This window comes from Azolla caroliniana, unplaced genomic scaffold, assembly GCF_043228905.1.
Source record: "Azolla caroliniana isolate FFs.n. ecotype wild unplaced genomic scaffold, voAzoCaro1.0.p SCAF_5, whole genome shotgun sequence".
Taxonomy (NCBI): Eukaryota; Viridiplantae; Streptophyta; class Polypodiopsida; order Salviniales; family Salviniaceae; genus Azolla; species Azolla caroliniana.
The window spans coordinates 4184365-4200027 of NW_028230440.1; the positions used below are offsets into that span (position 1 = coordinate 4184365).

Here is a 15663-nt window from a genome sequence, read left to right on the forward strand (position 1 = left end):
TTTCCATATCCTTGTGCTACTATTCAATAGAGTTAAGTCTACATTATTGTTTGTATGTCATTAAAAACTATAAAACGAGGATGGACTTAAGGTCTCTCAATACCTTCAAAGTGCAATACAGTTTCATGAAATTGAGAGGTGATCCGAGGTTTTGGAGCCCTAAAACCTCGTGTTATGCTCTAATATATTCCATTTCTCATTATTTAGAGTAATTCCACCATCTCAAAACCTAGTTGTGGTAGAAATATATATATATTAACAAGTACAAAAAAAAATATTGACAAGTACATAAGATGACAAATAATACCATAAATTGAATGCTCTTCTAATGAAAGCTTACTTACTAATAAACAAATATTCCAACAATGCTATCACTGATCACCTTCTTCATTATTTCAAAAGCCAAAAGACCAATAACAAAAAAATGAACTGAACCTTAGCAGTTAATTATAAACCTTGGTTTTGTTGCTTTTTTGAAGCACATGAACAAGATCCAACATATATTAGCATGTGAAAGAAAATTACCTCTGAGTAAAGGTAAAAGACAATAAAACTTGGTGTGCATTGGGAAAAAATCAAAATTCTAATGTATGTTATAGATATTCTCCATACTCCATATACACTGGAGGGCTGAGAGTTTGAGAGACTCAACCCATAGGACTTATACACTACAGGATTCATGCTGTGGCGAGTATATACTCGTGAAACACATAATATGCTCGATGCATATGGGTGTGTTCTAACATAAAAGACCTACAATATCATGAAAAATTTATATACAAACCTAAAAGAATATATATATATATATATATATATATATATATATATTATATAGCTCAACAAGCATAAACATTCTACCCTAACTATTTTCACAACAAATGCAAAAAGTTAACATTCCCACCCTCGATTTCCCTTGTATTTAAGAAATATAGGTTCCTTCTTCGAAGGGCAGGATTCTCTGAACAGTACCAACATTTTGCAATTTGATATACAATTTTGATTGATCTACACTCTCAGACAATCTAAAATAGTAACAAAAAGATCATAACATCAATGTCATGATACTCAATAACAAGTAAAGATCTTCAATCAAGTTGTTCGAACCCAAACGAAACAACCTCCTCATCAATGTTCAGGATTTCCTCTACCTCGACCTCCTCAGCTTCATACTCTTCCTCTTCATCACTCGCCTCCCCATCTCGTAGTTCAATGCGCAAAGGCCTTTCTTCGTCATGCAGTTGCTTCCATTGAGCTGTCCATGCTTTCCACTCATCTTGAATCTTCCTTCTATTCTCCATATCAGCTGCACTCAATGACAATAATGACTCTGCATCGTCGACTTCATATTTCTTGCTATACTTCTTTAGATTCTTTGCGATCTCCTCTTCTTTTTCAGGGGATAGGAGCGAGGGTGGCCTCGGGCGCCACAAAAACTGCACAATTTATGATCATTAATATGATGCACACTTCCCAAGGTTTCATCAATTCTTTTGAGGAACTCAGACAAACAGTAGGGAAAATTTTCCCACAATTGTCACACCTTTGTTTTTTATCAAATTTAGCAAGTTTACTGTAAGCTCACTAAACTTCTCAAGTATCAATCATTCAAAGAGCATCTAACCAAAAATAAAAAACTCAGAACTTAACCCAGCTTTCTCTTTTTCTATCCTAGGGGTGACACGAGACTTAGGCAACAGTGTATTTTTCTTACATAATGTGACCGAATCTTAGTGGCACATGGCTGTAATCTTGATGCATTTCAAGGATTCTTCATCGAATCTTAGTGGGACAAGCCTATCCTATCAAATTACTGTAAGAATAAGCACTCTGATATATAAGCGAATTATTAGCTCAAAACACTATGTCTATCGCCCATCAGAACAAAGAAAAATATTATTTTACCATGTAAAACAATAAAAAATAACTCTACCTGGAAAAATCGATCCCTAGGAAGCCGATATATGAGCTTTCCACTAAAAGACCATATACTGAACCCATTCTCTATTTGATGAACGGATGTCACAGACGTTGCAACGTACCTGGAGTTGAAAATTAATGCTCATTTGTTGGATCCAGACACAAAGTGAAAACTTTTTAAAACATTTTCTTGCACCTTATTTAATAAACTTAGCATTCTTTATTTTCTCCAAAAAGGGTTTCGAAAGCATAATTTCCTCTTCAATCCATATTTTTCATTTTATATACTCCTAATTTATGGTAGTTGAGATTACATTTGAGACATTTAAAAATTTTATTTTCATAACACTAAAATATATATTAGTGGAGGAATATGGCTTTTAACTAAAGAATTGTGTTGTATGTGGGACTAGAATTTGAACATTTTGTATATTGTTTTCTTTCATGAAGTTAGAATAAATTACCAGAGCAAAAAAATTGGCTCTGCAGTGCTAAATTACCTTCCGGTTGGATCCCAATCAACATCTGTAGCCATGAAGTGTTCGGTTGTGGCCATAGTTTCCAACTCATCCACATTATAGAATTCAAGCTGCCCATTGTATGCCTTCAATCCAGCCAACACAATAAACCTCCCAATCGGGGACCAAAACAAAGCATTAGCTTGCTTACTCTTCAATGTGGTTAACTTTGTTACTCTTCCCACATGATTTGGGCTTTTCATTGAATAGAACGTCACATCAGGTCTTGGACCGTCTCCATGGATAATAGCAAATCTATGGCCTTTTGGCTCCCATGCAAAGGCAACAATCTTGTCGTTTTTGTTTTCCAGTTCTAGCACCTCAATGGGAATGTCCCTCTCTTTAATACGAAACAACTCAAAGCCCGTATAGGTACTTTTCTTCGTCTTTGTATAACGATCTACTTTAACCGCCAGATACTCACCGTTGCTTTGCCAATACATCTTGCAATCACTGACACTGAATAAATTCTTCTGTCGCAGCTCCTCACGACTTGGGATCTGTACTAAACTCACCTGTCAACCAAAAGGTGCCAAAAAAGTTAGAAATATCTATACCATCTACATTATTAATAGCTTCATATTAAATTTTCGAAGATAATATCTCCCACCCAATTTCATGTTCTAATAAACTCAGGAATTATTCTCTCTAAAGTGCAAACAAAATCTTTAAAAGAAACTTGAGTCAGTACCAAAATTGCAAAGAAAAACAGATTTTTCTTTTGCAGGGATTTTAAGAACATCAATCAAATCCAAGTTCTCCCTTATTAAAGTAAACAGGCAGAACTTTCCAAATGCATTTATTTCTTTCTTGTATACAGAGTTTTATTAGCTAAAAAAGGGAATTTTCAAGAGTATTAAGGGTTTTAAAAGCATTAATCAACTTCAGAAGGGTTGGAACTACCAACAAAATGCATTAGAAAAACAGTAGGTTCTAGCATTGGGAGATATATACTATTTGTACATCGTGATATGCATACTACCCAAGCATTGTTAGGTACAATTAATATAGATAACCAGTTTCCAAATACAATTTGAATGAAAAAGGTTAAGTGTTTATTACCCTGGCTGGTTGATTCCCACCATTACCCTCAGGTACAAACAAGGACAGAATAGAGTCTGTTGGAGACCAGCTGAAGTCTGCAACATTGTCAATTTTCAAGGATTTTTTGTCTAGCAAACCCATGGTTTCAGTCTCATAGACACTGATGGCATTTTTGCTAATCCGTGCAAAGTACTTGTCATCTCGCCCTCCAGCCCATCTGAATACCAAATTATCCTTAAGTATATACATATTTCAACACCTTGCATGCTTCACAGTTATGCATTTACACTTCAAAACATTGCACAGTTGAATAAGGTATCACATATAACTATTAAGTACCTATTAAGTAAATCATATGTATTCATTCTTCAACATATTGTATATTTCTAAAACGTATAACACACAAGTATTAAGTACCTAAATACTGGCCATGAGACCCCTGCAACCCCACCAACTCCTCCAGTAGCATAATCATCAGCACCGCCCTTGAATTCTCTCAGAATTCTACCAGTTCTCACGTCAAATATATTCAATGTGACTTTCTGGCAAAGAAGATTAGGTTTCCTTGGTTTGTTATCAAAACGTTCAACTATAAAAAGGCCCTATTATTATTTACACAGTAGAGCCAATGAAACTAAGAGCTTTAATAATTAACCTGGGTATCCCGAGGATTACTCGGCTCGTGGCTGCTGTATGTCACAAGAAATTTTTCACCTGGTGAGAAATCAATAAGCTTGACCTAAACAGTGAAAAAAAAAGATCATCACATTCTCGTGAAATATGAAAAAACCAAAAAGAATGAGAAAAAAATGTGATCCAAACCATTTCACAACAAATTCTATAGAGTTAAAAGTGATGATTGTTTTACAGAGACACCCACCTGAGGATGAATATACCGCATAAGACGAGTAAATGATGTGGCACCACCCCATACAGCAGCTCCCTGCCGATGTATGGTCGCAAGATAAGTACCAAGTGGAGACCACTGAACAAAGCTCTCCGTCCAAAACTGTGATATAAATAAGAAAAAGAAAAATTAATGATGACCATGAAATATGCTATATTCATGTTTTTATAAAGCTAAAATTGCATATGATGGGTCAAACAAAAACTGCAATGCTTGATAAAGAGGGAAAATGAAAAGGAATTGTTCCTTCCGGTAAATAGAACAGGAAAACAGTATCAGTTCGGTTGTATCAACGTACACAAAGATGTTCCACAAACTATTTTTTAAATGACCCTGATCAAATGAATGCATGCTAAAGTCGCATTAAATCATAGTTACTAATATTACAAAAACGGAAACAAGATTAATGATGTATTGCATTGCATTGAAAAAAAATCAATTAATAAAGATATGCAGATTCTATACATCAGCTACGCATAAAATTCCCCCAATTGCATCAATTAGCTATGAATTTCATACCGTTAATTGCTTATCAGATACAGTTCATATTTGCAACCACAGTAAATATGGACTGCATTGCTTTAGAGCACACATGAATCATTGACTATTAGAATTCAAAGATATGTGGTTTAACTATAAACTTGGTATGCGTAATTGATTGCTATGAAGTTTTTGCATGATTAATTAATTACTCTGAAGTGTTTATGTTATGGTTAATTGATGAGGAATATATGCAGGGCATTTATGATCTTTATTGAGCACAATTAGGACTAACTTTCTAGGAAATTATATTCTCATTCAACTATGGCTATTTAAAAACTAGTACGTATTCGCTTATAATGATTTCATATAAAACATTTTCCCCATTAAAATATACACTTACGGAACGATGGTAAACAGGATCTGGCCTCTTCAATCTAGCGTCATTCCAATATACTTCTGTCTCTGATCCAAACCTTATAACAAATTGATCTCTGCCTCTATCATCTGTCAACCAATGAATCATGTTTTCCTAGAGTGGCACCACAAACTCAATTAACATCAGTAAGTAGTAATAAACAAATTAAAAAAAAATTAAAAAACATACCGCAGGCACATATGGTTTGACTTCAGGTGGAACCCATTGATCAAACACCTTCATGTATTTCTCGAGATCGTCAAACATCTTTACCGAAAAAACATGGGCCTTGTCAAGTTTGTAATTATCAGCTTGCTCTCTTGCAGCTTGAGCCTCCTATATACACATACACATATACAATAAATAATAAAGGTGTATCAACAAATTTGACCATACGTTGGAAGTTTTCAAATATTTATGGCAGTGTAAAATCAAATGCACACATGACAAAGTAGCCCTAACTTCCAAGATATTTTAGCAGAATATCCATAAATTTTCAAACCATTACTAGTGTACCCCATATAGTAGTAAGCTTTGCACACATGACACAGTACCCCTAACTTCCCAGATATTTTACCAGAATACCCCTCAATTTCCAAAACGTTACAAGTGTACCCATGTATAGTAGTAAGCTTTGCACTCCTGTTTGTTATTTTGGTATTTGTTCAATATTTAGAGGTATTCTTCTACATACTAAACAAATAAGGTGTATGTTGGTGTTATTCCCCAAAACGTAATTCCAAGATTCCATTTGATATGAGGATCGACAATTTATTGACACATGAATATGTGATATTGAATCTCAAAAGAAAAGTAGTTATTGACAACATACCTCCTTTGTATTGTATTCAATGAAAGCAAAACCTTTGGTCTTTTGAGTTTCCTCATCGACAGGCATCACAAGACCATGTTCCCTTATGGTGCCCATCTGACCAAAGATCTTACTAACCACATTCTCTAGCTTCCCATATTTCTCTGGGGCAACTATTGGTAAGTTGTCAACCACGATCACATTACCGAAACCAGAATCAAATTCATCGATCTCTTCTTCTTCCTCCTCTTCATCACTGTTCATTGTAGCACACAAAATTGGACGTGTTGACCTCACATGTTCCCACTTTAATGATATAAAATTATAATTTTGGACACTTCTTACATGCTTTAGGAAAGATTTTACATGATTTCAATCATTTACCTTTCATAGAGTTTCTACATTGCCATCAATAGCTTGGAAGACAATGATACCTGATTTATCAGCCTTATCAAACATATGTGACGTGTTCGTAACTTATTACATGCAAACTTATCATGGAAAAGTGACGAGACTTTCTTTTATTTATGATAAAAAGGAAATTCTTAAATAGATTCCACCAGAATAACTTTGCTCTGACGATTGCGAAAATAGACATGTAGCTAAATGCCTCGTGATTCTTTGATGATTGAAAATGGCTAGATCATAGGATAAAAATGCTACTGTTTAGTGTCATAGTCCAACATAGATCACAATGTGAATTCAGAAATGATCGGAAGACATAGTTCTGATCAGATAAAGCTGAACCTCAGAAAAAGGACAAAGCCCGATACATATCAAACTTGCAAAACTTCTGATAGAAGAGCACAGTTGTCCTATTGAAAGGCCATCGAGTTAAGTTAAACTTAACACAATATGACCAATCAAGACACAGCACAATAGAGATGATATTGTGAAATATCAGAATGCAGAAAAACCAGCACGCTGCACAAACAAAACAGTAATGAAATATCCCATCATAAAATTAAATTAAAAGATTAAATGGGAGCATAATTCCAATGTTTTAAAAGCTAAAATCCTTGAAAAATGAACGCTAACGACAATCACCTAACAAAATTCTAATATTAGTACAAAGGAAATAATATTATTATTAATAGAGTGATTATTGATCAATTTTGAAGGAAAGAATGATGTCATAAGTTTATGGAAAAACTCTCCTTTTTTTTTAAGGACGACCTAATTAAAATAAAAGAAAATGTTTATTAAATAGAATACAATGCTGATAGGAAGAAAACTTACCTCCTGATTCCAAAATCCTCGCCGGGAGGAAGAACAATGTCATCGAGGTTAACTTTAGAGAAGTCGATGATGATCTGAACGCTTTCTTTCACGCTTTCTTCGTCGTGGCTCGTCTCCACCAGGCGATGAGGAGCCTTTGGCGGATCTGCAAGTTGAGCCATCGCCAGAGAGAGAAGAGGACAAAGGAGACACAGGAGCAATTGGTTTTTAGATGTCGCTCTGAAATTGATGCGTTTTCAGTATGTATGAATGTATGCATATATATATATACATATAGGGCAGCAGCACAGCAAAAGACAGAAGTAAATCCTGAAGTATTGGAATATGCACATATATGTATACGTGCATATACATACATACCTATACTGTATACATATTAGAGAATAAAGAGTGAAATCCGTCGTTTTTGGAAATCCCCAAAATACCCCTCTCCCTTTGTGGTTCTTCTCGCATCTTTTTCTTAGTAGTAGTATGTATGTGTGTATGTATGTGTGTATGTATGTATGTATGTATGTATGTATGTGTGTATGTATGTATGTATGTATGTATGTATGCATGTATGCATGTATGTATGTATGTATGTATGTATGTATGAATGTATGTATGTATGTATGTATGTATGTATGTATGTATGTATACGGCACGACTACTACTCCTCTACTTGTTCCCACTGCGGAGTGTGGAATACGTCAGATTTCATATTGTCGTCAACTACATGCATACTTTGATCTCTTGTCTCTCTACTTCTCATCATGTGTTGTATTGCAGCTGCCAGTTTGCGCTTTTTTCCCGTCACGTGCATTCCTTAGAGTTCAAATCTCTCGCTTAATATGGTCAAAAATATAAAGGTGGAATGGATCGTTGTTTTGTAACTAACGTTATTGACCCAACCATCTTAGCTAAGAGCCAACTCGAGCTCAATTCTCTCTTTCTCTCTCACACACACACTCTCTCTCGTTCTTTTATATTGTAATTACCTTAAGTTGTTTACTACTCAATAACCAATACTGAATTTCCTCAACTCTCTATTGCTTTATACGTATCCTCTTATTTTACTAGATGCCATTGTGGGATGTATGGGTTAAACCCATGACCTCTTGATCTCCATTGGGCAACTGTTGAGATATCAAGCTCAACTAGTTTAATCTAGTTAGTCAACACCAAGTGGTTGTCAATGAAGGTGACGTAGTAGCGGCATCCGCCGAGCGTCAGCATTTGAGCCGGTCCCCATACGTCCAAGTGGATTATGTCAAGGAGGCCTTTGCTTGTGGAGCTCTCCTTCGGGAATGGGAGTCGATGTTGTTTGCCGAGTTGGCATGCTTCGCACACTCGGTCGACTCGTTTCAATTAGAAAGCCACAAGCCACACCGATGCCGACTGAGCCGAAGGAAGCTAAACCGGACGTTGGACGCCTCACACTTAAGCTTGATGGGGCGTGTTGAGATATCAAGCTCAACTAGTTTAATCTAGTTAGTCAACACATGTAACTTAGTAGTTACCTAGATCGAATCTAGTTAATCCGTTGACCTTAAGCCTTTAAATAGGACCTTGTACTTAAGTGGGATATTCTAGATCCTCCACTCCTTAGTACATTTAATGTAGGACTTACACATAAGTACCTATATTCTACCCACACATGTGCACCTTTGCACATGGGTTGTATATATACCTCATTGTGGGTATTTTTGTATGTTGATGACACTTTTCAATATAGTCATTCATCCCCCATTTATCTTTGTGTTCAAGTGTAACTTCCTCTCTCTCTCTCTCTTCTTCTCACACACTCTCACGCGCATATCATACTAATCTTCCGCTGCTTAACGTAACCATACAATTAGTCTCTAATTAACCCTAGTTAATTACCTAATTACTTAACATCAACCTTACCCACTGAGCTACATCCATATGTTCTCCCTCTCCCTCTCCCTCTCCCTCTCTCTCTCTCTCATGCCAAAAAGGACCACAGCCTCGATGCTCATAGTTCCTTAATATCAAAGACATCATAACACAACATCGTATGCACCTTCCTTGTCACACCAACCACCCACGTTACTAGATTATCTTTTAATGGATTTTTTTTAAGGCAAAACTTTGATTCCAAAGATTGTTGTTTAGTTTTAGGAGACTATAGTTAAAGGACATAATTCTTCTATTTTACTTCCGTTCCATTTTTTGTACTCACATCGATAGTAGTTAGCATAAACATTTGTAAGTGTTGTTGAACTTTGTATATCCATGTAGCCGTGCTAGAAACATTAGCCCTCTCTTTAGTTGTTGCCATATTGTTCACACTACATCATCAAAGTCATGACTTTGAGAGAACCAATGTTCGAGCATTGGAATTAACCAATAAGATACAATGAACCCATCTCAACAATGTTGACATTGAGATTGGTACCAAATGGGTGAGTCTAGAGACAAGGAATGAGGGGCAAGAGACAAAGAGGAAGAGATGATTGGGCACCACAGTGTGAAAGAGCCAAAATCATGTGAAAGATTATAAAGATTGTTTTTGATGCTCTTATGAGCTTCGTCTTCATTTTTTCATGTTCAGTTCGTGCCTTGATCTCATCTTTCTCTCTCTCATGCTTCGATAAGCTTTGGTCATCACTATAAACAAGAGAGCTCAAATCCCAAGTTTCCATCTTAGGCATCCAACCTTCATATCATATTGAGGATGCCTGGCTTCCATAAGTTGATTAATGAACAAAAGTTGTTATAGCTATAAACATTTACTTTGCTTTCTTAAGCAATTATTCTGTTTTGAGAACATGGGTTAAGTCTTTTCATCGATACATTCAATTAACTATTTATGGTACAAGAATGATGATTGGAGACAGTTTGGCTGGGTGAATCAATTCACTTTGTATACATACTTGATTGTGGGTGAACTGTGACACCCTCTCTAAACCCTCTTTGTTAACTATAGGGTGTACCAACCAACTAGCAAGGGTAAACGAAACCGATAGTTCACATATATATATACTTATGCTTATACTTTCATGGCCATTCAGGTTTTGATGATTATGCCCAACTACCTTAAGAACTAGTCCAACTTCACTCATTCTCACAACCACAAAGAACCATCCACCTCAATATAATATATAATAATGCATAGACTTGCTTTTGTTTGTGCCAATCGAAACAAGACCATAGAGTCTCGTGGCAACCAATGAGAAGTCGATCACATCATCATGTGCATGGGCGGGCCATAGATTGCAAGCGAGAGGCCGTAATAGAGGAGGAGTGATGTGAAATCAATCATACTCACGAACCATAAGATATCCGCCTTGCTTTTGCTTTTCTTGTAGACCACATTATAACGGGAGTGTATAACTCTCCATCCCAACCATTTGAGTAGCAATGGGCACGGTTTCGGCTCAAACCAAACCGAACCGTAAAACCATGGTTTAACGGTTTATTGGTTCCAACAAATTTTAATGGTTTGGATTTTCGATAAACGGTTTGGTTTGGTTCTAAAACTCAGGTTTATAGGTAGGTTTTTGGTTAACTTTTTTTTTTTACCTTAATAGTTTATTAATTTAATGGTTTAATTAATGGTTTTTTGTATTGATTTAATTAATTTAATGGTTCAATTAAAGTTTCTTTGATTCATTTAATAAATTTAACTTATATGCTTATTTAATTGAACGTATTTTTGTTTATTTAGATGTTGAATTAGTTTGATTTAAATGGTCAGTTAAATTTTTTTTATTAAATGGTTCGTTTTGGTTTTAACTTTTCCCTAAACGATTTGGTTTAAATTTTTTATTAAATGTTTTGGTTTGGTTTCTACATTTCCCCAAGCGGTTTGGTTTGGTTTTTGTTTTATATAAATGGTACGGTTTCGGTTCGGTTCCTTGAAACCGAACCAGTGCTCATCGCTACATTTGAGTATAAGTGTGACTATGTACATAATATATGTATACACCTGACACATCACATGGAGAAGAATCAAATTAAAGCCTAAGCAAACAGAAATATATAAATTTAGGGTTTTTCGGTCATGGTTCTCACACACAGACATACTTACTCTGTCTCTGTCTCTGTCTCTCTACACACACACATAAAATGTGTGTGAGGGTGCGGGAAATCTGATTAAATCAAGGTACAGCATTGGGATCGAGCAAAGAAGCTTGACCTCGAAATTATTAGTTTTATCAGGCTTTCTGCTTATCCGTGGTTTAGGGCTTTCATCAAGGTTTAGAACATCAGGGAGGAAAGCAAAAACGAATGGAGAGGCGTGCGATATCTATATTATCTCAGTTGGACCGCCTTCCTCCAAACAAGCTCGCTCCTGCCCCTCGTTCCCGCCTCTCCAAATGTTTGCAGTCAGAGATTCGTTTCATCCGTGGTTTCTCCAATCTCGAGGCATCGCTCCCTAATTGGTATATTTAGTTTATAATTCATAAGTGGATCTATGAATGTTACATCTTCGATTAATTGGGCTAATAATTTGGATTAGTGAATCGTGCATATTTTAGTAATTAGCTTAATCGTTTGGTATTTAGTGAATCTTGCATGTTTAATGAATGCTTAGTCATTTAATGACCTATCATATGCATGGTGTAGGGAATCTTGGTTATGTGATTAAGATACTTAATCTTGTTTAATGACCCATCATATAGATGATCCACAATAGTTGGATTAATATACTCATCATTTGGATGACCAAAAATGTTTTGTGGTTTAGTAAACCTTACAGATTCAATAAAGTCACAATTTTGTTGATGACTCATATACTCGGCTTATTATTAACTTAATCTCGTTGAATGACCCACAATAGATGGATAAGTAAATGGCTTAATCTTATTGGAGACCCACAAAAGATGGGGTATTTAGGCATTTAATCTTATTGTTTGACCCGTAACATTTGGATCAGGAAATTCTGTGGGTTTTTAACATTGCTGTCAGTGGATTTACTGATCATTAAATCCAAGTAGATTTATTGATGCTCACCTATTCCAAGCTGAGGGGTTAAAGTGTCCTGTCTATTTATCTGTCTTTAGTGTGGGGTCAGTTAGTAATCACCTGCACCTTTGTCCTCTTTGTGCTACACATTATAATTGTCAGACCTAAAGCCTTTTTCAGCAACTTGGGGATATTGATTCAGAAAAACGTATGGAGGGATGGGTATGGAGGCAATTGTGCGGTAAAGAATTGTGAGAGACAATACAAGATAGAAACATAAGGAGAAAAACAAAACATTCCTGATGATAATCGATTATACAAGTAATGGTCTTGTCCACCCATGCACTCACCAGTTAGAGCTTCGATGGGAATCTGGGTTCTTTCACAATGAGCTAGTGATATGTTCATACGCAACACAAGATTCTTCTCGATCATCCTGCAATTAGTGGTTGATAGTTAGGTAAGTGGTTTACTAATGATGTGAGTTAACAAACTACTGTCCCCTATTAATGGCAAGCATTACGAAAATCTACTTGTTTGGCTTAGTCTGGTTGATGATCTCTGTCCGTCTCATTGTAGTATGTATATGGGAAAATCTTACAAGAATATTCTATCCAGGGCTCTGCCCCTGACAGGGGGCTAACTCACAATCTTCAAAAGTCACACTACGACCTCATCAGTGTTCAAGCCAGAGTACATCAATAGCTGCTTGTCATATGGGGGCCATTCAAAAGTGCAATACAACATGTTATGTTAATAACATAACATTGAGTATATTCTAACAAAGTAGACAACAACTTTGGGTTTAGCTGGCTCAACAGTTTGGGCAACTCAAAAACAATATATAAAGTATTGTGGTATTCTTAGTAGATTCAATATTATTGGCCTCATTGACAACCCATCATAAATGGATTATATAATCCTTCAAATGTTTGCGATGACTCATAATAGGGGCCCACCACAATTGGATTAGTGTATTCTGCATGTTTAATTGGGACGATTTAATGTTAGTGATGGATAATTCTTGTATTTTAATCTTGCTTTATTTGCTCATGTTAATATACAGTTCTAACCGTTTTGGTAATTCACAATTGCTGGATAATGAAATTTGCATGCTAGTTAAGTTCCTATCATATATTTGATGTATGGATATTGAAGACACACAAATAGTGAGACTTAAATATTCTTACTTATCCAGTACAAATTTGGGGTATCTTGAGGCTGTGGTGCATCTAGTGCAACATCCTTGGGTCGATGCAGTTTCGGCAGTTTTCCACACATTCAAGGCTGTAAATTGTGTAAAAGATACTGAAGTTCATGTCGATATCGTTTGTACATTTAAAGGAAAACCAGTTTGGATTATAGTATCCGATAGGAATCCCAAATATTTGCATTGGTTTCTGGAGCAAGATGGTGTTATGAGCTGGAGAACTCGTGTTGAGCACCTTGTTTTTGTAGCTCACTCACTCACTGCACTGCAACCGGCTTCACTTTTGTTTTGCTTTGCAAAAGGGGTTTCAAATAGTTTTGCAACTGGTTTTATCAAGGAAGGTGGTGCCTCTCGGCTAAATATTTATGAAGAAGACAAGTTGATGCCTAGTATTGATCTTGGGGAGATAATGTTTGATACTGATGATGAAGACTGGGTATGCATTGGAGCAAGAAAGAAGCCAATAGATGTGAATGCTACAAAATTTGATAGTTGGGATACCTTTAAAATCAATGTCAACGCTTCAATTGATGGGTTTGAGGTGTTAGATAAGGAACTTTTGGGGTATTTATCTTTACAAAAACTGAATTTGAAAGATAATGATATCGAGGTACATGGAGAAATGAAGAATGATATCGAGGTTCATGGAGAAATGGAGAAAAATGGATGCAATGAAGAATTTAGATCCCTTTTATCGACATTATCTCGAAATTTTATCCTTTTAGATGGGCATAGAAGTATTCCAAGTTTGGTGAATCTAGATACAACGGCACTTATAGCATTGGTTTCTGAGATCAGTAATGGTGGTGCACCAATGCTGGTCAATATGTATTTTGAGGATTTGGTTTCCAAGTTCAAGAGCACAGCTCAATTTATGAAGGATCAGGTCAAATTTCCAACTTTAATGTTTAACAGATACACAAACTGTCTTCTTATTTTGTGGTGGTTGTTCATGTGATGCTGATTTTGAATATTGTTTAGGCAGAAGAGGAGCTCAAAGTGCCTCTATTAAAGGAGATGAAAATGCATCTGGAGAATAAAAGACCATTTATTTCACAGTCGGTATGCAACGAGTTCAAGTCATTGGTGTCATTGTGTGGGGGATCGAAGGAGAAGTGTCGAGCGATTGAATTATTGAAATGTTTGCCGTAAGAATTTATTCTGCTTAATATAATCCTAAAATACTTTCCTCAATGATATTCTCTTGCAATAATTCTGGTATATGCTAACAGAACGCTGTGATTATGATCATATAGATAGATTATATCTGTAAGGTCACGTATTGTGGTTTTCACAAGCAGAGGGCAAAAGGATATGCTTGTTATTATTGTCTGCCATAAACTATACTGGCATATATGATGAGTTGACGAGTCGGAGATTGTTGTCTCGTCTATGAGAGAAGAATGTAACAAATGAAGGTAGCAAAGTGCCTTTGAGGGGTATGAATTTTACTGATTTATCCCGATCACGTTTGATCTTTAGAAAATATGGTTGTTGTGGAGTGCGAAGAGGATCTTATTTGTTCATTTTACAGGGTGAAGTTCATTTGGCACAGATCGAAAAGTTTTAAGATGAGTGGAATGGTAGTTCACCATTGCTCAATGAAACATATGTCCTAATCATAATGTACTTGACACAAAGTAGCTTTTTGATCATTACTTTAATAACAATTACCAACTGGCAGTTTAATGCAGTGTTTAACTTTTCTCTCTTTTGTGATGCAGAGTGGTGCCAGACACGCCATCGGCCCGTGTTATGGATCTTTGTGAAACCGGAAACATTAAATCAAAGAATAAAGTGGTATTTGGGACAGGTGACTCTTTTCAGGCACCGACACTCACAGCAAATCTCTCATTTGTACGAGCTATAAGACAAACTGGCATGGCTTTGTCAATATTAGAACATAAACCTCGAGCTTTGATGGGTGAAAAGTGTAGTTGAGTCTAACTTGGTTCATAAGATTGCTTGTCTGATAAGAAAAGATTATATCATCCCATGATGAGAACCTCATAGAGCTCTTCTGTTTACATAAATATCTCCTTCAAATTGACACTTTTTGTATAGCATGAAGCACGAACGGCACAAGCCAATACATTTTAATAGATTAAAACATTGCCTTGTACTAGCTTTTATTATTCTTGCATGTCCATGTGTAAAAGAATTTTAAGAGGCATCTAACGAGTCAAAATACTATTTTTTTGTAAATAA

At 35.9% G+C, this 15663-nt stretch overlaps 2 protein-coding genes across 4 annotated transcripts; one reads left to right on the forward strand and one right to left on the reverse strand.

Moving 5' to 3' along the window:
* Positions 1-890: 890 nt before the first annotated feature.
* Positions 891-7527, reverse strand: LOC147863752 (eukaryotic translation initiation factor 3 subunit B-like). Its single transcript, XM_087319458.1, has 11 exons — positions 7335-7527; positions 6117-6351; positions 5474-5620; positions 5270-5398; positions 4360-4488; positions 4135-4218; positions 3897-4021; positions 3498-3696; positions 2418-2950; positions 1931-2039; positions 891-1433 (listed from the first exon to the last, which is right to left on the reverse strand). Exons 1-11 carry the CDS (start codon positions 7493-7495, stop codon positions 1086-1088), a joined length of 2199 nt encoding a protein of 732 aa, XP_087175584.1. The 5' UTR covers positions 7496-7527; the 3' UTR covers positions 891-1085.
* A 3854-nt stretch (positions 7528-11381) lies between these two features.
* Positions 11382-15663, forward strand: LOC147863753 (uncharacterized). Of its 3 annotated transcripts, XM_087320072.1 has the most exons (5): positions 11386-11722; positions 13444-14065; positions 14096-14341; positions 14437-14603; positions 15180-15663. In XM_087320072.1, the coding sequence occupies exons 1-5, from the start codon at positions 11568-11570 to the stop codon at positions 15394-15396; spliced, it is 1407 nt and encodes a 468-aa protein (XP_087176198.1). In that variant the 5' UTR covers positions 11386-11567; the 3' UTR covers positions 15397-15663. The 3 variants fall into 3 exon arrangements, with proteins under 3 accessions (XP_087176199.1, XP_087176198.1, XP_087176197.1); XM_087320073.1 differs by lacking the exon at positions 15180-15663 and adding an exon at positions 14716-15170 and having other exon boundaries at positions 11382-11722; positions 13444-14341; XM_087320071.1 differs by having other exon boundaries at positions 13444-14341.